Source organism: Vitis vinifera, chromosome 14 (genome assembly GCF_030704535.1).
Source record: "Vitis vinifera cultivar Pinot Noir 40024 chromosome 14, ASM3070453v1".
Lineage (NCBI taxonomy): Eukaryota > Viridiplantae > Streptophyta > Magnoliopsida > Vitales > Vitaceae > Vitis > Vitis vinifera.
In genome coordinates this window covers 27,039,804-27,062,218 of record NC_081818.1, presented here as the reverse complement: position 1 = coordinate 27,062,218, position 22,415 = coordinate 27,039,804, and the positions used below count along the sequence as shown (strand labels likewise).

The following is a 22,415-nucleotide window of genomic DNA, read 5'->3' as shown; positions in this document are numbered from 1 at the left end:
ATCTTCACAATTGGGTACGGGTCGTCATAAATGACCTCAAAATCAATTCCCGACTTCGATGTAAAGGTTTGTTTTATCTCGTGAGAGCTGTCTATATATTTGACCATACAATCTCCTGATAATAAGTTATTACGAGTACATATGGGGGTTGATAATAATATCCCACATTAGATAAAAAGTTTTTGATGTTACATAAGTGTGAGTTTCTTTGAACTATATAGACATATTTTAAAATCATGAAAGCTCCTTTAAGCTTAGAGCAAATATACATGAGTATGGATCATTATTGTCTGTTTATAATTTTAAAACACGTCCACATAATTAAAAAAAGTTTATTATATTATATTATATCAAAAACTTCTTCCCTTGTTTAAAGAGGATATCACATTCACGCTAGACAGACACAATATCTTGTTTTGTAGGAGAGCAGAGTGCTTGAATCTACATTAATATGAAAGGAGATATCAGAGGTAGTTAATGTGTTTCATTTATATAATGTCTTTTAAGAGAATACCAGACTCAGCATTTGATGCTCACTTCAATTCTGTGACAGGTCATGAGTAAATGTGTAAGACATTATTACCTTATATTCAGGCATTCATTTTTCTTCAATATTAATAAGTTAAGATGGCAGATTCAAAGTAGTAGAAATTGATGCCACCAGAAGAGTGTGCAGGCCTCTTGTTTCTTAGCCTACTATGTGTATATTTTATAGATGCTCCTCTGGCTTTTAGGAAAGAATACAGCAGTTTGGCCAAGTGGGACTTCACAGGCTCACAACTGACCCCTATTTGTGAACCCAAACCAAATAGTTAAATTAAGGAGGGCTCTAGGAGGGAAATCAATAAGGGAATGGCTTTCATTCTCATCTCCCTAACTGCTTTCTATCTTCTGTTCATTATTTGTGCATCAGCCATTTCTGCTGCGTTCAATTTATTGCTTGCAAATGGGGTTCCACTTCTTTGTAATAATAATATCAAAACTAGTTATTAGTTTGACATCTATAAAATATAAAAATCAAATATAAATGTTTTGGTCACTTCCTGGTCTGCTATATGATTCATTTTATTTGGGTGAAACCAGGAAGAAGCTAGTTGCAGGGCAGGAAGAAGCTGGTCTTTTCCTTCCACCATGTACTGTGTTGCTTGTCTTGGGTCATATCCTTTTAGTTTTAACTTGGCATGTTAGGATCCAATCCGCATGGGAAATTATGAGCTAGGATGACTGATAAAGATGGGTTGCAGATTATGATAGATCCGAAGACAAGGATTTATATATACGCATACATAAAATAGAAGAGGGGAATCTGATTGAACTCAAAGGAAAAAGCATAAAGGACCATTTCTCTTATATTATTTGCATCAACTACATACATTTAATATAAAAGATGCATTAATTAATTGTAAAACAAGACTAAATCCAAGGAGGAGACGTCAGGCAATCCTCTGAAGAGGATAGCCATGAAGGTGAGGAGGACCCTTCCAAGATTTCTCAACGCACTTCATTGGGGTAGGGGTGACCTGCATAAACAGATAGTTTCCAGCAAAAAGATCACCAAAATGGGACTGACCTTCCTTCAGTCTCTTCAAAATCCTAGCCCATGAAAGGGAGACCTCCCTTGCTTTCCTCCTCATGAACCTCCTCAAGCTTGGGATCTTGAGTTTAAATCTCTTCCTAAAGGACACCCTTCTGAACCTGGACCAGCTTTTTGCCCTCCTAATAATAACTCTCCTTTTATTATAATCATCATCATCATACCCACCTTCATTTCTGAGCCTTTGGTAGGAAAATCTGCCCAGGGAAGCCATCTGGGTCTCAGATGCAGAGAGTGGAGAACCCAGATGGATCTGTGAAGAGAAATGCATTGTCTTTCTCTATGTTCAAGGAATCTTGATATATCTGGTTGTTTGGCAAAGCTGTTGAGTGCATTTAATATGAGAAAATATGGTTGGTGTTGTTATCCATGGCAAAGTAAAGGGTTCATGTCACAACCAATGTAATTCCACAGCCACTTCCACAATCTCTACCTGTCACCATTGTCCCTACAAGGTAATCTTCAACTAGAGACTCGACGAGACTAAAAATAGATCGGTTCTTGATCAATGAAAACTAGAAAAATAATCTTCATGTGGGACAGAGGGTACAAACAGTTGGGAAACTCAAGTGACATTATTTTCAAAGTTGGGCTGTTGGATGTTGAGATTTGACTTACTTCAATACATCATTTTCACAAGCTTGAACAAAAATGTAGACCCAATTAATTAGCTTCCGGAAAATTACATGGACAACCCACAATATGTCAACACGTTACAGCTGCATGTTATGGTCATTGCCGAAAGAAACTCATAGATTAAAGTCCTGCGAATGTTGGGTGTGAGGCCGCAGTTACGTTTACGCATGTGTCAACTGTTGTGTCACCAAAAAAGAGGGAGGTGAGAATTCCTTTCCGTTGTAACGAAGTGTGTTGGTGTCACATGTGGGAGGAAATTATTCATATTCTTCGAGAAAGGTTTGATTAAGTTCGTGTTCTTTATAATACGGGGTTCGAGTACCGAGAGTGAACTTGGTCCCTTCATGAACAACAAAGGCGGTCGAGGATAGACGAAAGGAGGGTCCCTAGTGAGTAATGACCATGTCAAAATGCACCACATAAAGCTTAAAACCCATCTATAGATGGATTCAGTGAATGCTAGAGGTCTTAAATTTTGCAGCTAACAACCTCCAGCTCAACAAACGAGGTATAAATGCGAGTGTGAGGGTTGGGGCCAGGAGTAATGTTGTGTAACCATAGAGAGGTACATCCCACCAAAGGGCTTGACGGAAGTAAATGAGATATCGCAACCAATGGGCCATACAGGAAGCAAATCCCCATCAAAAGATGTCATATATACATGTATGTACACACGAAATTGTAGCATGTTTCAATCAATGTTTGTAATTCTGCATCGGTCAAACTTTATTTTCTGCATTTTGAGTAGCTTTTGTTTGTATGCAAACTCTTGGATCAAAGGCCTTTAAATAGTAACAACAAAGAATAGAACCCAAATAAAAGAAATGTACAAGAGGCTAGTGACTTCGTTTCTTCCTATATACACACGACAAGAGTAGATGTGTACATTGACAGCAACATTATCACCGACCCAATTGAAAACAGAAAGAATTTTGGCCAACAGGAAACAAAAGTCCCAAAAAAGGCAGAGATGCTGCTTAGTAAAGCTTTATTCTGGTTTGGATTGGGCTTCGGCAAATTGGACACGTCTCAAGATCTGGTCCACATTCACAACAAGTCTGCAAGAAAAAGCAAATTAAAAAAAAAAACGTCCAGTATCCCGTCTTTAACAAGCACAAATCAATCAATTCATAGAGGTATTTACCTGATGTCCACAACCAAAGGCCATATTCTTCACATTAGTAAGGCAAATGGGGCAAAGCTGTCCAAAAAAAGTGACCAACATCAACACTCTTGACCAACTGGCAGATAATCAGAGGTGGGGAAGTGATGAGAGAGGAAGGGAGGACAGAAGAAAGAATAGGCCACTCATATTTTCAGAAAATAATAATAATAACAATAATGTATGTGCCACACAACAAGTTGAAAGTGTTCATGGAGTGAGGGACTGAAATGACAACTCACCTAACCTTAGTACGAGGATAAAAAGACTTCCTCTTTTTACCAGCACCGTTCCAAACTAAGGAATGGTATAAGGATCGATCTTTGTGAGTTCAAAATCTTATCTATGAGTTGAACACAGGCTTTGCATGACAGTTTTTGTTTATGAGCTACAGACCCAATCTTATGGACATATTGGCTTTAAGCCGAAGGCACCTTCGAATAGGGCCCATATAAAGGGTAACTTACAATATTATCCATTTGTATCTTACTTCTTGTCCTCAAAGCTCTATTCCAATATGGATAAAATGATGTCTAAGGCCTTATGAGCAGAGGCCTAATTGCCTTTTATTTATATTGGACTCTGAAGATTCTATGGCTTGTACCTCCTCCCCTGCATAACTCATCAGGTTTAAATTGAGTACTTCCATATTCAAGGTAAAATAGAAGAAACAAGGAGTGCCAGGCTGCTGAAATTTTCCATTCCATAATGGAAGCATGCCATATCTCAAATGTTCAAGTTGCATGATTAACAGTACAATAATATTTTATTTCAACCCCCGATTTGATGGTGTTTTGCATATGCTTTTGTAGACTATTTATTTGGATATTATTCAACTTTAACCATATTTATTAGGAAACCATAACACCTTACTTTATAACACAGATGCCCATGTTGTTGCTCACCAAAGTGAGATCCAATAACTCAAAGAACTGGCTAAACAATAAGACATCCTATAGTTGACACTTGTTGCTACCGTTGCATCAATACAAAAGCAATTCACCAATTGACAAATATACATGAGAAAGAAAGTAGGTATAATAGCATCTTGTAATACAATAAAATTACATAATATAAAATGTAGAATAGCCTGTTCAAATAGCCCAAGTACCTGGTTATCAAATGTAGAACTTGTAGCAGGAGGAGCTGTGCCAACAGGACTGCTGTCTTCAGGATAAGGAGGCACACTAGGCTGGAAACTGGTTGTGCGGGAAGGTTTGGAGCTATTAAAGAAAGACGTTGCACCGTAGTACATGGGAGTGGGGAGGGGAACCCTCTCTGGAGCATCCCCTTTTCGACCACTGCTCAAGCAATAAAGAGATGTTGAATGGCAGATACAACTTACGTCACCAAAAAACTAAACAGAAAAAGAAAAGACCACTTATTACCCCAAGATATTAAGCTCTATTGTTGCCTTATACTGAGAAGGAATTTCCATCAAGGCTGCAAGAGCAAATTCTGTCTCTTTTCGAGATAGATCCACATTCTTTGACATAATTTCTGTAAAATTCACAAACTAAAGAAGAAAAAGAGCAATGCTTACATATAAGTATCCATACTATCTAAAATGAGCAAAATGGCATGCTGACAAGCAAGAGAGGACAAACTTTAAATGCCTTTAATACCTGGAAATTATCAAAGGCCCGAGCAGGGATGTTATCATCAAATTCCCTCATCATGTCCCAGGGCCCATCTCCAACCCCAACTAAAATAATTGACAGGGGCAACTTGCTGTAATAAAACAAACATAAGAGAAAGAAATGGTCGAGGGAAATAAATCATACCACAAGAAAGCAAATTAACTTCATTCACCTTGCTTCTACAATTGCTTCAACAGTCTTCTGCTCCTGTGGACTTAGCTGGCCATGTGCAGTATCAACACTTCTTGTTACCTGTGAGAACCCACAACTGGGTGAGATTATACATGAACCAACAAAGGGACAATTTCCAGCCATCCTAAGACAAGCCAACAGTTGATTATGACAAGACTGACCATGAATTGAAAGTAACTTGATATTTAAAAAAGAAAACGAAAAAAACCAAAAACAAAAACAAGAAAAAAAAAAAAAAACCAGCAGTTTATATCAAAATTTCTGTCGGTGCTCCCCTATAAAATTAGTATTAAGAATTCTGTTTTCCCCTTTTTTTTGTAAATCAGCTTCCTCCAAAAAGAAAAGGAAGATACTAAAGCAATTTAAGCCAAGCTTGATAATTATATGACCTCACAATCATCTCACTGAGAGAGGCTCAATTCATGGTGAGATATCTATACCACTCACTTTTCTTTCCAAACTTTCATGAGACACTAAAACTCCCAAGTTCCCTTTCCAGTTTTGCGTAAACACTAGTTTTTACAGCCACTCAACTATGATATCTTCCTTCTGGAAAAACGCAACCTTAAGTCGCATTTTAAGTCATAAAGTGGCCCACAAATTTTTAAATCGGCATCTGAACCATATATGTATGGAATCACATAGTCTAACTTAACCTGGCAAAGAACAGAGGATTGCAGAAATTGTGGCATTAGAACTCCACAAATACATGTCAATTTCCAATAATTCAGGATATGAAGCAAAACCATTCAGGAGAACTGAAAATTTCAGGCTGCATTACTTTTTGGCTCCCAAAATTAAATTAATAAGATAGATTCAAGTTTTTTTTTTATTAATTTTGAGGGTGGATGCATTCTTATAAAGAATTAACTCAGATGAATCAACTAACAACCATATAACAAACTTAGAGCACGCATTTCTCTTTTTCTTTTTCCTTGTACTTATTTATTTATTCTGGTCTTCTTTAGGCCACTTAGCATTTTAGTTAGGTTTCTCCTGACAAACTAGCTCCATGAGTACCATGTATGCCCCTCTAGTAGGTTACTGAAGTTATAGTAAACCTATACAGAAAAGCAAAATACCTGCCCATCAGCAATTATTACTAGAACATGGTACTGGCCACCACTGTGATTGACAATAGTCATGGCCATTTCAATGATGGGGGCAAATGATGTCGGTCCTGCAGCAAATATAGCATATCAGCATACACTCTTAAGAAAACCAGCTGAACACCAATAAGAACTTCAGAACAAGAACCCAACAAAGAAAATGAGTAGAGTTCAAACCTGCAAGCCGTAGACGAGGGACAATTTCCCTATACCTGCTTAACACTTCCTCAAATCCATTACAAAATCTCTCATCTTCATAGAAACTGAAGACATCTTGATCATGAGTGGATGCTGCAAATCATGGAAGAAATGTTTGTTTCAATAATTTAAATAAACAAATATTAAAATCATTTTAAAAAGGAAATCCCAAATTCATAAGAAAGTACCATCTCCAAATCCAAAACATGGAATCATGTTATCCTCATCAAAAGCTGCTAGGGTTTTCCCAATGATAGATATTGCTTGTTGATAGGGATTCAGCCCATCTCCAACGTGATGCAAGCTTTGTCTATTGAATGACCTTGCACCTATTCACAAAATAACTTCAGCAAGTTCCATTTATATCAACACATCTGTTTTAAGCATTCAGATGATGTATAACCTGTCCACTCATTGCTCTTTGTGAAGTCAATACCGACAATGAGATTAGAAGACTCAAGGCCAGCACGTGCAAGAGCTGCAGTCACCTGCAAAGAAGATATTGTCACTGGGTGAGCCACCTCGAACCAATAATGTCAAAATAGAATAATAATCAAGTATTAAACACCAGTAAGCAGTTGCCTCAAGGTATTCATGGTATTTGCATAACATTTCTAGTAACCATGTCCACAAACCACCATTAACAAGAATGAACACTGAATAAACTGACTGTGTACATATGTTAGAGGTCCCACTTAGGTCTGATTAATTGTACATAAACAGAAGGTAAGGTATTTGTTCATGTTGTTAGTATATGTACAGATGTTAAGTCTAAATCTTTGTTTGGCACAGAACAACAGGAGAAAAGAAAACAATTAAGCTATCTTTGATACCCGGCAAGTACTAAGGAAAGAAAAAAAAAATGCAAAGGAAAATGATTTTCTTATATTTGGTTTCATCATGAAAAATACGGGGAAAAAAAATCAAATATATTTAAAATTAATTAGAAATTTACATACTTTAAAATTATTTAATCTTTACAAAAAAAAAGAAAAAGAAAAAATAAGTGAAATGAGTTTGAAGTAGCATATAAAAATAATTTATTGATTTTAAATCTATTTTTTACTTTCCTTCCCTTTCGCATTTTCCCTCAAATTTTCCGGAAACCAAACATAGCCTTTTTCTCATTTGTTTGCAATGGAAAATAGGAATGAAAGGAAAAAATGATGACAATTTCAAATAAATTTATACATTTCAAAACTAACCATTTTTAAGAAAAAAAAATGAAAGAATTAGAGAAAAAAGCTGACAAAAATTTTATCAGGATACCACTTATATTTTATTTTCCTTTCCCTTTCCCCTTTCCTCATCCCTTTCGTGGAAGTTCCTGAGAAAGAACATAGTCTAAAATGCACTGAGATGCCATCATGGAAAATTATACCAAGTGGACCAAGTGGTATCAGAAACATAGACATTTCCAACAGCATATGTGCCACCCAAGTCAAGTTCGAAGACCACCAACAGTTGTGATATAAATCATGCAAAGTTTAGAAAGAATTGGGGATAATTTTGCAAAGTCAACATCATTTTCCTACAAAGTCAGAATCTAGGCGATCTTCAAAACTGGTATTGGATACCCATAGCATATACAAAATCGACTCTAATGGGCACAACCAAAGAACAACTACAGGATACTTGCTTCGAAAATTTAAAGAAGCAACCCTTGTAAATATTACCTCATCCAAAGAACGATAATCATCAGCAATTCTTGAATACATTCTCTCCAATCTTCTTCTATTGTCACCGTTACCTTGAGAAGAGGAATAGTTTTGCTGCGGCGGCTCGTGGCTCTGATACTGCTGCGGCGGTGCATAGCTCGGATATGGCTGCTGTGGCGGTGCATAGCTCGGATATGATGGCTGTTGCGGCGGATAATTTTGATATTCTTGACCATAATCCGATTGCGAATAGCCGCCGTGATTACTCCTGGACGACGAAGAAGCAGACCGGAAAGAAGTCCTCTTTGAACTACTGCTCCCCATCAACCCTCGATCACGAAATCTAACTGGTAACAATCCTCCTCGTTCACGAGAAATTAACAAGAAATCGACCAAACTGAAACCACCCAGAACCAAATCCCCTATCCAAAACTCAACCCTAATCCTATATCTAGAGAAAAGTACAAAACTCTATTGGCGGCCAAAAAGAAACGACCAAAGAGACGGGTTTTAGACGACTCCTATTATAAGTAACCGTCTCGCCCGACTTTGAAGACTCCTTCTCAATTAAGCCTTGTACATTTCCTGCATCAAAATAACAACAAAATACCGCCAAACATCGTCTGATCAGTTCAAACCACCACACTTCCCAGAAAGAAATCACCAAGAAACCCAAATCATTTTCGGCCTCACCATTGCTGGAGATCTGAGCATACCCATAAACAACATCTGCAGCATTTTGTCAAAAAGTGAAGACCCTTTTTGGCTTTAGATTTGCCCTTTATGATGAACACGAAAGGCGCTAGCTGGTTTGCCCTTTACACAAAGGGGATTCATTCAAACATGTTAGTGGGCACCACCATTGGAGCACAGCATCCCTCGTCACTACAGCCTTCTCCCTGAAGCCTCCCACTAATGATTGCACTGTCCCATACCCATAGTGAAGTCCTTCACGGGTCATTTTTATTACCCTCAGATGGTGCTCCACTACCCTCGTGAATCTTGCATCTCCATGTGATCTGTATGATCCTAATATTATAAATTCGGATGGATGAGAAATTAGGTTCACTTCTGATTCTGCTGTCCACCAATCATAATATCAATTTTATGTAAAATTTGAGTGATTTAATTTTCTTATATAAATAAATAAATGCAAATCCTTAAACCATATAAAAGTCATTAGATATGATTTTATCCGTGTTTTTAAAACAATTTTTCGGATAATTCTTAGAGTATGTTCCACAGTAATTTCAGGAAGTATTTCTACTATTTCTAATATTTGAAATTTTTTATTTTTCAAATATTAAAAATGCTAAAAATATATTTAATAATCACTACTAAACACACTTTTAATTAGTCCCTTATTATTTAAACTATGGTTAACATTTCTAAATTTGAAAGTGTTTTGTAACTTAGATATGAAAAACAATTTCATCTACTTATTTTATAGTGTACTGTATTATGACATGCAATCCAAAAGTTCTCATAGTATTCTTCATATTGTTAGTTGTTACTTGGCACTTCATACTTCATGGAAACAACTAAAAATACTTCAAATTTATTCTAAAAAACATGTTTTCAAAACAAATTATTAAAACAATTATTTTTCATCAAAAGTTTGTTAAAAGTGTTTTCTAAATTACAACTATTTTCATTAATAATTTTCAAACAGAATCTTAATTTTTGTTCCTTACCATTACTATTAAAATTTTAAAAATAAATTTCTCACATTAAAAAACCATTTTCATATATATGACTACAAAAAGATTGTGATCCTTCCTAAGCTCATTGTAATTAGGTATACGAGAACAATAAGCTTTTAATGAATAATCATCGGTCTTGTCCAATTGGGTTGATATCATTCTTTATTTCTCAAAGTAAATACAACTAATCAAGAATATGAACATAAATTAAGATGTAGTCTAAGTTATGGTTTAAAAATAATTCTTGACACTAGTGGTTATTATCTTCACAAAAAAAAAACCATATATGGGTTATTTGGTTAAAGAGGTTGAAATAAATCAATAATATCCATATTTGCAAAAGTAACAAAAGGGGAGGAGGGAAATAAAACAAAGGGGCATTTGGGTCATTTTTTTTTTTTTTTTTTGTGAGAGATGAGTTACTTTTGCAAATAGGGGTGTTATTTTAACCCATTTAACCAAATAACCCTAAAGAAAAAATGGAAGATTTTTTAAATATGCTTATCAATAATCATTAAATCGATTATTAAAATTGTGTCATACAAGGGTACTAATTGCACACGTGCTATATATTTAAACATTTCATTGACCTTTACCAAATCCCATTAAAAATAAAAGGATGGGAAATATATCTAGACTTTAGTGATAGAAATGGTGATCAACAAAATTCACTTAGATGTTACAATTTTCTTTGAAAATCCTAAAGTAAAATTGACCAATTGATTGGCGATGAAAAAAATATCTATTCTTATAGTATAACTTGTAATACTTGCTCTCTTTTAATATTGTACATGTCATGCTTCCTAACAATGCATACGTTTCACCTATTTTATTTGTTTATAATAATGTTAATTGCTTGATGGATACATCTCAATATATTTATATCAAGTAATAAAAACCCTTTTAAAAACTTTAAAAGAGTTCATATTATATCATCGATAACATATGATGCGATGTAGATGACGTTTTGCATTTTGCTAGATTCAAACGAATCCAACATGACCAACTTGTCCCTCGGGATGAATAATGATATATCAATTCATTGCAATGTTATATGAACATCTAAACCGAAAGTATGTTTATCTAATAATTAGTCTATTTATATTATTAAAGGGTAACATGTGGTATGTTGTTCAAACTATTATTTTGATAGGTCGATTTTCCTACCATTAAGGGAGGAAAGCTCCCTCTCAAATATTTGAAATTTTAATATAATGTTTGGTAATTCATCAATTATAAATAAATTTTTTGGTTATATATATATATATATATATATATATATATATATATATATATATGTATGTATATATATATATATAAATACTTTACATATTATAATATAAAGTTATTGTACTGAAATTTAAATATTTTACATATGTATGGTGACAAATTCATGTTATATTTGCATCATTTATGTGTGTACTATGTGTAAAACATGTATTTTGATCATGGGTTTCAAAGTCTAGTGAGACTGTGAGACACGACTTCCAATAATTTAAAAAAAGACATGCAAAATTTTCAAAGTCGATTCCTAAGTTAGGTTACTTTCCATGTAAGATAAGAAAATTTGTCACAGATCGTGGGGTGGTGGGACAAGTACTCGGTTGGATTCCCTTTATTTGATTCATTTCCTTATCAATAAATTATTATTACTTTTAAAATTCCCGGAAAAATGTATTTCCATACACTCATATAAAAAATTACACAATAGGAACTGAAATTTATATTATAAATTTTAAGGAATAATTTAAAAATAATTACTATTTAAATTTTTTATTTTTTTATCAAAAGTAGATACGAATTTTTAATGTTCTAGTGGGGTGTCATATGGGTTGCGCGTGGGTACACATAAGTGATGTTAACGCGTAGACTTTAGGTCTTAAGTATTTAATCATATACTAAGAAAGCTTGAAACTCTACAAGGGGAAAGATTATTTTTGTAAAACCCAAACAAAGCTACTTTTTTAGAGAATCATCCTCAAAATAAGCTTTTAAGTGTAGTCCATAGTCTACATGCAATAAATTTGGACATAGTGTTAACAAAAGCTATTGATTAAAATAATATATAAAATGACAAAATACACCAATAATTCAATTAAAAATGCGATATTAATCATAATATTTATAATAGATATATAAAATATGTTATTGAATAATATTTTATTATACTAATAAATAAATTGTAAAAAAAAAAATCTAAGCAAAACTTTATATGATTTATATGTAATGTTATAAGATCTATCGTTATAATGAATAATATTGATTCTTTTATAATATATAAATAATGCGATATTATATATTATTTAAAAAAAACATTTTAATAAAATATTCTAACATATTCATAATTAATCAACTAAACTATTTTAATGTAAAAATATATTCATTTATAATAATCTAGTCTAATAAATAAATAAAATATTTATAAGGCATATAGTATTTGTTTTCAAATATATATAAATAATGTTTTTTATATTAATATTTCTTTCATATCAAATAAAATTTTATTCCTTATACATTCCCACCTAGTCTTGTATTCTATTTTATTACTTTATTGGTTTGAACCTTTTTAAATAATTTAAATTAAGGCTATGTTTGGTTCTTGGAAAATTTGAGGGAAAATCCAAAGGAAAAAAAATAGAGAGGAAAAGTAAAAGGAAAGAAAAAGTGAAGGAAAATAAAAAATAGAGTTAAAGATGATAAATTATTTTTATTTATTATTTCAAACTCATTTTATTTATTTTAACTCATTAATATAAAGATTAAATAATTTTAAAATGTACAAGTTTCTAACTAATTTTAATTATATTTAATTTTCTTTGGAATATTTTATAGGACAACCAAACATGAGAAAATCATTTTCCTTAGCATTTTTTTTCTTTCCTTTGTACTTTCCGGGAACCAAACATAACCTAAAGGACCATAAATACTAGCATTGTCATGTCTACTTGAAATACAATACTAATATTTACAATATTTACTTTTCTATTATATTGTTCAACGTATTCACGGAAAATATTACTAATTTTCTTAGCTTGGATGGTTACCATGAATAATTCTTAATTTTTTTAAAAAAGAAAAAATGTTGAAATATTTCTTAATTCATGGTTATAAGTAAAATGCTGAAATATATAAAAAGAAAGAAGTAGATGTATAAAAACAACACAAAAGAAAAAAAAATGTTAATTTTTTGGTGAAAAGAAATAATGCTAATTAATTTTTAATATATTAGATGAGATAATTTACATTCAATATGGGAGTTTTCAAAATATATTTGTTATTAAAAAAATAGTTTGTAGAAAAATTATTTCTATTAAATATTTTAATAATTAAAATAATATGATGATTTATTGTGTTTTTAAAATTAGGAAATATATTAATATCATAAATCATCTTTTTCTTTTTTCTTCTTTTTACTTATGTCATTCCCTTATTCAATTATTTGTCTCATGTTCTTCCCCACACTTATGGCCATTTTTCACTCATACTTCTTCCCCATCTTTTATTTACTATTATTATTATTTTTACTATAATTTTACATTTCCAATCTTTTATTCGTTATTCCTCAATGTTTCCAAATTAATCTTCCATATTTTTTTTATAAAAAAAAAACATTTAAAAAATGTGGGTATTCAAATTATAGAATATAAAGTCCCCTTCAATTAATTATCAGACGTATATATTGGAAAATTTTAGGAAATTATTTGAAGCAGATTTATTTCCATAAAAACATATCAATAATTTAGAGTTTTTTTTAATCAATTTTTGGAAAATTTAAAAGTTTTATTTTTAAACTTAATAAGAGGTTTGTGGATCCCGTATTTTTGCATGATGCGTTCCCACTCGATGACAAAGACTTGGAGTCGCCACTTATTTTTGTTTTATTTTTTTTAAGGGAAAAAAAAAAAAAAACCTTAAGTGCGACTTCTTATTTGGAAAAGACAGGTCTATGGAAAACCGAGTCTAGGTTCAGGGGTCATGTTACTTATTGGGAAGACATGGTAAAGACCGTACCACCTCTCTAAGCCCCTAAAAATGAGTATCTACTAAATAAGGTGAAGTAAACATGACAATTAACTAGGAGATCAATGGATACCGAAATGATCATGAATCAAAAGCAAGTCATAATAACGAATAAATAAACAAAGTGAGAGTGAGAGCATACCTCGGCAGCAAGTAATAAAACGCTATCATGAAACAAGGTTAGCTCAAGTATAAAATTATCACATGCATATCAAAGAGCAAGATCAAACAATATTCATTAAGAATAACAATTGACAATCAGAAGAGAAAACTCATATGTAGGGCTCCCACCAAAGCCCAATTGATTTTGCATGAATTAATCCCACAAATTCCATTATTTGGGAATTATGAAAAAATTCATTATTGCTTATTTAAAATCAAGAGAAATAGAAAATTATTTGAAAATCGAAGAAAATTTGTACAAGGGCGTACCAAAATGAAAATGGCAACAAACTTATTAAAATCATAATTTTTGGCAACCTAAAAACCCTAATAAATGATGAAAAGTTGTAGAATTAAGAAATATATGAAAATTGGAGTGAAATTAAAACTGTTCGAGAGAAAACTGGATTTTTGTAATTTATTTGAAAATTAGAGTCTAGAAAATTATTTAAAAATTGGAGTCTTGGAAATTAAATTTAAGATTTGGAATTTTGGAAATTAAATTTGAGAAATTGGAGCTTTGAAAATTGGACTTTTGAAAATTAGATTTAAGAATTGGAATTTTGGAAATCAAATTTGAAAGAAATTAGAATTTTGAAAATTATCAAAGGATTGGAGTTTTGAAAATTAAATTTGAGAATTAAATTTAAGAATTGGAATTTTGGAAATTAAATTTGAAAGAAATTGAGATTTTGGAAATTAAATTTGAAAGGAATTGGAATTTTGAAAATTATTTGAGAATTGGTGCTATGAAAATTAAATTTAAGAATTGCAGTTTTGAAAATTAAATTTGAAAGAAATTGGAATTTTGAAAATTAAATTTAAAAGAAATTGGGATTTTGAAAATTATTTGAGAATTGGAGATTTTAAATTTAAGGATTGGAATTTTGGAAGTTAAATTTAAAAGAAATTGGAATTTTGAAAATTATTTGGGAATTGGAGTTTTGGAAATTAAATGAAGATTGAAGTTTTGAAAATTAAATTTAAGAATTGGAATTTTTGGAAAATCATTGGAAAATGGAATTTGGGACTTAAAAATTCTAAAGATGAAAAATTGTGGAGTCAAAACAAGATTTGTTTTTTTTTAAAACCAATTTTTTAAAAACATGTGTGAAACCAAGGTTTGGTTAATCTTTATTTTGATGATAACAAAACAAAGTTTAGAATTAATGATTATATTTTAAGTGTGATTAGGTAAGATGATTTCCAAAGTCGCAAATCACAAAGACAAATCAAGCCAAGGAGAAATTATGAAGAAGAAGACCACTTCAAAGATAAGTGTTTTTCAAGACCCAAACTTCATAAGATCACTTTGTAAGGTTGTTGGTGCACTAGGATTTTCATGCATTACATTATTTACTTATGCACCAAAATCATTCAAGAGTTATTTTGTTTTAAATATTTTAAGAATTGAATGATTTAATGTTTTCAACTAAAACATTGTATTAAATGTCTTTCAAACTTGTTTTAAAAGGTTTTAAGTTGAAAATTTTGGTTGTTGAGCCAAAAAACGGCTCAACCAGATGAGGAACCAGTCGACCGAAAGCTCAACCGGTCGAGGTCTGGGTCAACCCACAGCTTAATTGGTCGAGGCCCGGGTAAACCTCCAGCTCAACCGGTCGAGGGTGCAAAAAACTTTCTCTTTCTTCCAGAACGGTTGTTCAACAGGTCAAGGTTGAACCTCAACTGGTTGAGGTCCATTTGAGGTCCGGTCGAGGTCCGATTAAGGTCCAGTTAAGGCCCAACAATCACCTGCCAAGTATTAAATGCTAACAGCTAGTTAACCGGTCGACCTCTAGCTCGATCGGTCGAACCCCCAAACGGTTATTTTGGTTTTTCTCTTCTATAAAAATGCTCCAATCTTCATTGTTTAAAAAGCTTAACCTTCCCAAACCTTTCTTTATTATTTTTTAGCCTTGGAAGAGTGTTTTTGAGTGTACAATTGTTCTAAAACTTGCATATCCTTAGTGCACCTTTCAATTCTAGTTTTCTTATATCATTTGAGCTTAAAGTTTTTGTGCTAGGATTTTTGTGAGATCATTTATTTGTAAACATTTGAGAAGAAGTTTCTTAAGAGTGTGGTATTTCTTGAGAAGTGTAAAGGGTACTTGGAACCATAATCCAATTGTATTGCTTGAAGGCTTGGTTTGGAAGCCTTTAATTAGTGGAATCTCAAGATCGGGATTGAAGCTAGAGGAGAGTAGATGTAGGCCGGGTTGCGTCGAACCACTATAAATTCTTGTGTTTGAATTCTCTCTTTCCTACTCTTTTAATTTATATGCAATTGTATTTATATTGCTTATTATATACTTGCATATAATTGTCTCTTCATTCACATAGTTTAAATTTACGAAAAGAGACCATCACCCTATTCACCCCTTCTCTAGGGTGATTACCATAGGTTAGATTAGCCTCATATTTCTAACAGCATGCATGAAGATGGATGAGGAAAGAGGCACGTGAGTTTTAAGAATGGCCCACCAAAGGTGGCCATGTATGCCATGCAAGAGATTGTCCCAACCAAACTCATTCCATGTACTGTTGGCACTCACAACCCACTCCATGATCCTCTCCGATGTCGGCCTATTAAACGCGAACACATCCCCACGTTTGTTGCTTACCTTGGGCGTGGGAGAAGGAGGAGGAGGAGGGATCGGTTGAGGTGACTGTGAGAGTGAGGGTGGTTGTTGGGGGTTGGTGGTGATAAGTGGTGGTTGTTCGCTTTGGCCATCCTCCTTGGTGCACCGCACCTACACAACACTCCTTTGAAGACGTAGCACCAACCTAGGAGGAACTACTTGGAGCACTTTGGTTCTGTTGGCTACGGGGAGGTTGGATATGACGTGGACCTCGCGAAGAGTGCCGACATCGTTGTCGCCAACAACAACGTGGCAACTCTTGACGAAGTGCTTGTAGGCTTGAGGATTGTCAAAGCGGCGGACGACGGACCATACGGTGGAGACAGGGACGACGATTTGCTGGACGACGGCGGAACAACATTGATTAGGGCCGACAAAGTGGGTGTGGTGGCGTGACACAACGTCGGGGGCCTGGGTGGCGCTCGTTAGAGGAGACCGCTTCTGAACTTGCTTGTGAGGAGGCATGGTTGAAGTATTATTGTTAATCGCGGCGACATAAGTAGGTGGTGGTAGTGGTAATGCTATTAGGATTGTTGATTCTATGAACCACAATCGAGGATTTTGGAGGGTTTGAGGGCATTTTTATTTCACTTTTGGTATTAAGATTGATGGAGAAGAAAAGAAGGTTGAGGGGCTTAGGGGGTTTGAGGAATAGGGTTAAGTGGGGTTCATGGGCAAGCATAAATCTAGGATTTTGATGGAAGCTTTGGACGGATTCTAAGAAACAGAGCATGCTCTAAAAGTAAACTAAACTCACTTTCATGTTGTACTGAATGGATACAAACGAGAGGAACGAAAGGTGAGCACTTGTGCAATTAAACAAATATCAAATTCTGAGAAGACAAACCAATATCTCACTCATTTATAGGAGAAATCAAAGAAACTAAAAAGAGACCAAAACAAAGCAAGTGTGAAGCGAGCTTAGATTCAACAAGATCCAATCCACGACAAACGATGCTCAAGATCAACAATGGCAAGGAAGGAAAATAAAGAAATCCCAAAGCAAAGGTACCCATAACGGCCATACCTGAGCTCCTCCAGTGAAGCTCCTTTTTGTCTCCTCTCCTTTAGTTTTCCTCATTTTTGTTCAGTTGTGCCCCTTCTCTGTTTTCGGACATCCCCCTCATTTCAAACAGCTCACCCTCTCTCTTCCTTAAGTTGTCTCCAATTTGTCTTCGAACCCTTCTTCAACCTCTCTTGCTCCATTTTAAGATTTTCACCCATCCCCTATTTCTTTCTTCTCCCGCAAGCCGCTACCCGCTCCACTGCTCCAGTTGTCATCTTCTAAGTAAAAAACATAAAATTATCTTATTGAAACCTTAGTTTATATAAGAAATTACTTTTTAACTAATGAATATATAATATTAAAATTATAATTATATTCCCAACCATAATATTTAACTAAAATGAATTTTTATAATGTTATCATTATTTCTTTAAAATAATTACTTTAACTTTGTTTTTTTTTTAAACTAAGAAAAAATAGAAAAATATTTAAAATAAAACCATATAATTATTTAAAAATAGGTAATTTATAGCTTTAAATAATAATAATAATCTTCAAATTATTATTATTATTATTATTATTATTAGCAATAGTAGTTGTAGTAGTAGAAGGTGATGTTCATTATGGTGGGAGAATGCAAAGTTTATTTGGAAAATACAACATTATTATTATTATTACTATTATTAGAAGGTAATGCTTATTGCAGAGGAAGAATCAAAAGTCCAATTGAAAAAAAAACATATATTGTTATTATTATTATTCTTAAATGAAGAAGATAATGTTTATTGTGGTGGAAAATTGGAAAAGACATCTCTTTAGAAGGCAACGTTCATTATGTGATGGGAGAACGAAAAGCCTATTTGAAAAAGATATATATATTTTTTTATTATTATTAGAAGAAGAAAAGTATGATGGGAGAATGTAAAGTCTATGTAAAAAAAACATCTTTAGTTATCTTTCCACCATAACGAGGAATTAAAGACATCGGAGTTAACATTTAAAAAGACATCTCTTTGGAAGGTAACGCTCGTTATGTGATGGGAGAACGAATAGTCTATTTGAAAAAGACATTTTTTTTATTATTATTATTAGAAGAAGAAAAGTATGATGGGAAAATGAAAAGTCTATGTAAAAAAGACATCTTCAATTATCTTTCCACCATAACGAGGAATTAACATTTGAAAAGACATATTCCCAAAGTCATTATAAGTGGAGTAAACATTTGAAAAGACATCGGAGTTAACATTTAAAAAGACATCTTCCATATAAAAACGTATTATACAAGAAAATTAAATTAATTAATTTTTTTATAGGGGTGTTTTTTGGTAAAAATGTTTTACGATATTATTTTTAATATAATGAATATTTATAATATTAAAATTATGCTTTTAAAAATATAATTTTATTCTCAACCTTAATATTTAACTAAAGTGAATTTTTATAACATTATCATTATTTCTTTAAAATAATTACTTTATCTTTAAGTTTTATTTTAAACTAATAAAAAAGTAGGAAAATATTTAAAACAAAATAGTATAATTATTTTAAAATAGTTAATTTATAGTTTTGAATATTATTATTATCATTAAGTCTAATTAAAAGAAGGAAATGGTATGGGATAATGAAAAGTCAATCTAAAATAATAGTTTTTATTAAAGGGGTTATTATTGAAAAAGACATCTTTTCATTATACCAAAGAGTTACAATAAGGAGAGTTACTATCTAAAAAGACATTTACAAAATGCATCTTTTATCTTTTGTATGAAAATGTATTATATAAGGTGAATGGAAATATGACAATTTATTGTCCTTCATATCCATTGGGGATTTGGGTAACTCTTGCAAAATTGCAATTCAATACCAATTTAGATTAGTTTTAAAGAATTTAAAAATTAAGTTTTCTCCTATAAGTTCAGCAAACCATTTGGTCGATGGGAAAGAATAGGAAAAGACGAAAAAACCAAAATTTTGGTTGAAAATAAAACATGGGATTTGATTCAAACTTTTTTATTTTAAACTAATAAAAAAATATAGAAAAATATTTAAAATAAAATAATTTATAGTTTTGATTATTATTATTATTATTATTAAGCCTGATTAGAAAAAGGGAGGTCATCCAGGAAAAGGAAAAGTCAATATAGAATAATGATAATTATTGAAAGAGTTTCTATATGAAAAAGACATATTCTCATTATATTGGAAAGTTATGATTTAAAAAAATTTGAGGCATTAAAAAAATTTTATTTTAAAGAGATTGGGTAAATTTATTTATTTATAGAAGAATTATTATATTTTACTTAGAAGTTACAAATAATTTTTAATTTAAAAAGAAAAAAAAGAAAGAGACCAAGACTAGATAAATTAGTCGTTATGACAATATTTACGTTAAATTTTTCCACATGAAACAAATTTCTACTTGACTAATACATCGTAATAAAGAAGTTTATGGAAATGTCACATTCACTATGATGTCATCAAATAGCATTTATAAATGATAATAATTTGAAAATCGCTTTGCCTAATGCTTGTATTATATTATTCGACTCATGAAAAGGAAAGCCATTGTATATAATTATTTTATTAGTTAAAAATATTAATCTACCTAGTTTTGATTTCAATACTTTGTGGTTGACTTCATTGAAATAACTTAGCGCTTAAGAAAACAATAATTTGAAAAACGAAGATTCTTTTTATAACTATTTTTGAGAATAGTTTTTTATTTTTTAGAATAATAAAATAAAAAATATATATTTAGCAATGAAAAACTATTTTTGATTAATTTTTTTTTGAGATTGTTTTAAAAAATAATTATAAAACATATAAAATAAAAAAAAAAATATAACATTGGACATAAAAATTATTTTAAAAATATATTTAAATATATTAAAAACATTTTAGGTTTTTATTTTACAAAATATTAGACAATAGTTTTAAAAAATTATTCATAGAAACTGTTTTCGAAAAGTTACGAAATAGGCTGAAACTTGTTATCTAGGTTTTATTTTAGTTTTTATAAATAAAAAAAAATCTAATTTTGATTTAATGATATTTTATTATTTTTATATTCTTTAAAACCTATTATTTTAGTTTTTGCTTAAATAAATTGTTATACCTTCCCTTTCTTTTTCTACCCATTCTCTCTTAATGTACCGTAACTTTGGAATCCAATTCAATAGGTTCTTCCTTGAATTTTGGGTCAAAATCGTCCGTTGAAGCATAAAAAAATATACATTTTAGGCCTTTTAAAAAACTTAGACATGTGAGTGTGTAGACCCCGCATTTTGGCTCATGCGTTTCCCACTCGAAGGCGAGCTCGATTTTAATTTCGAAAAAATGATTTTTGTTGATTAAGAAAATGACTTGGAGTCGCCACTTATTTTTGTTTTATTTTTAAAGGGCAAACAAAATAAGAAAGAAAAACCCTAAGTGTGACTCCTTGTTTTGGAAAAGATGGTATGTGAAAAACCGGATCGGGTTCGGGGGTCAGGTTACTTATCAGGAAGGTACGGTAAAAACCGTAGCACCCTTCTAAGTCCCTAAAAACGGGTCTCTACTAATAAAATGAAGTAATCGTGACAATTGATGAGGAAATCAATGAATACTCAGAGTGATCATGCACACGTGAGAATCTAAACATGCATATCGAAAATGACCAGAGCGGATGTAGATGCGTACCTGGGCAGTGATCCATGAGGCGTTATCAAGAAGTGAGGTTAGTGTATAATAAAGAGTACAAAACATATCACATGCGTCACCAAATAGAAATTAAAAACTGTTCAAGGGAAAACCGGATTTTTGAAATTTATTTGAAAATTGAAATTTTTGAAATTAAATACAAGAATGAGAATTTTAGAAATTAAATTTGAAAGGAATTGAAATTTCGAAGAACTAAATTTAGGAATCGGAATTTTGAAGAATTATTTAAAGACAAAATCTTAAATAACGAATGAGTGAATAAATAAATAAATGGAATAATAATAATGATGAAATTATAAAGATTAGGTAAATAATTGCGAAAAATAGAATTTTAGAGATTGGAGATTTGAATTTAGAGATTGACATTTTGAGAAATTATTTGGGGATGAGATTTTAAATATATGAATAAGTGAATAAATAAATGAATAGGATAATAATAATAACGAAAATAATCATTAAACAACTTAATGTGAATAGTGGAATTTTTTAGATTAAAAATTAAATTTAGAAAACGGAATCTTGAAAAATTGAACCTTAATTATTGGAATTTGTAAAATAAATGAATGAAATAATAATAATAATAATGAGAATAATATTTAAACGAATGACCGTGAATAGTGAAATATTTGAGATTGAAAGTTTGAAGAGTTATTTAGAAATGAGATTTTAAATAAAAGAATAAGTGAATGGATAAACGAATGGAAAAATAGTAATAATGATTAGGTAAATAATTGTGAAAATTGGGAAGTGAACTTAAGAATTGGAAAATTGAAAAATTATTTAGAGATAGAATGTCGGAAAATTAAATTTCGAAAAGTGGAAACCCGAAAAATTATTTTAAGGATGAAATTTTAAAAATAAATAAATAAATAAATAAAATAATTAAAGTTTGAGAGGTCAAAGTTTTGAAAACTATATATACATATATATATATATATATATTTTAATGGGAGTTTTTTTAAATAATTAAATTAAAAATAAAATTTTGAAAATGAATCTT

The 22,415-nt window shown here is 31.5% G+C and overlaps 1 protein-coding gene and 1 pseudogene across 2 annotated transcripts; both read right to left on the bottom strand.

Annotated features, from left to right (window-relative positions):
- Nucleotides 1-1,310: 1,310 nt before the first annotated feature.
- On the bottom strand, nt 1,311-9,279 carry LOC100247388 (E3 ubiquitin-protein ligase RGLG2). 2 transcript variants are annotated; one of them, XM_002271849.5, is made up of 12 exons: nt 8,883-9,279; nt 8,208-8,774; nt 6,935-7,019; nt 6,720-6,860; nt 6,511-6,624; nt 6,307-6,404; nt 5,205-5,284; nt 5,018-5,123; nt 4,781-4,908; nt 4,504-4,693; nt 3,375-3,431; nt 1,311-3,288 (listed from the first exon to the last, which is right to left on the bottom strand). In XM_002271849.5, the coding sequence occupies exons 2-12, from the start codon at nt 8,511-8,513 to the stop codon at nt 3,208-3,210; spliced, it is 1,386 nt and encodes a 461-aa protein (XP_002271885.1). In that variant the 5' UTR covers nt 8,514-8,774; nt 8,883-9,279; the 3' UTR covers nt 1,311-3,207. The 2 variants fall into 2 exon arrangements, with proteins under 2 accessions (XP_002271885.1, XP_010660842.1); XM_010662540.3 differs by lacking the exons at nt 1,311-3,288; nt 3,375-3,431 and having other exon boundaries at nt 4,221-4,693; nt 8,883-9,262.
- A 7,545-nt stretch (nt 9,280-16,824) lies between these two features.
- On the bottom strand, nt 16,825-17,321 carry LOC132255088 (abscisic acid receptor PYL4-like; annotated as a pseudogene).
- Nucleotides 17,322-22,415: the final 5,094 nt, after the last annotated feature.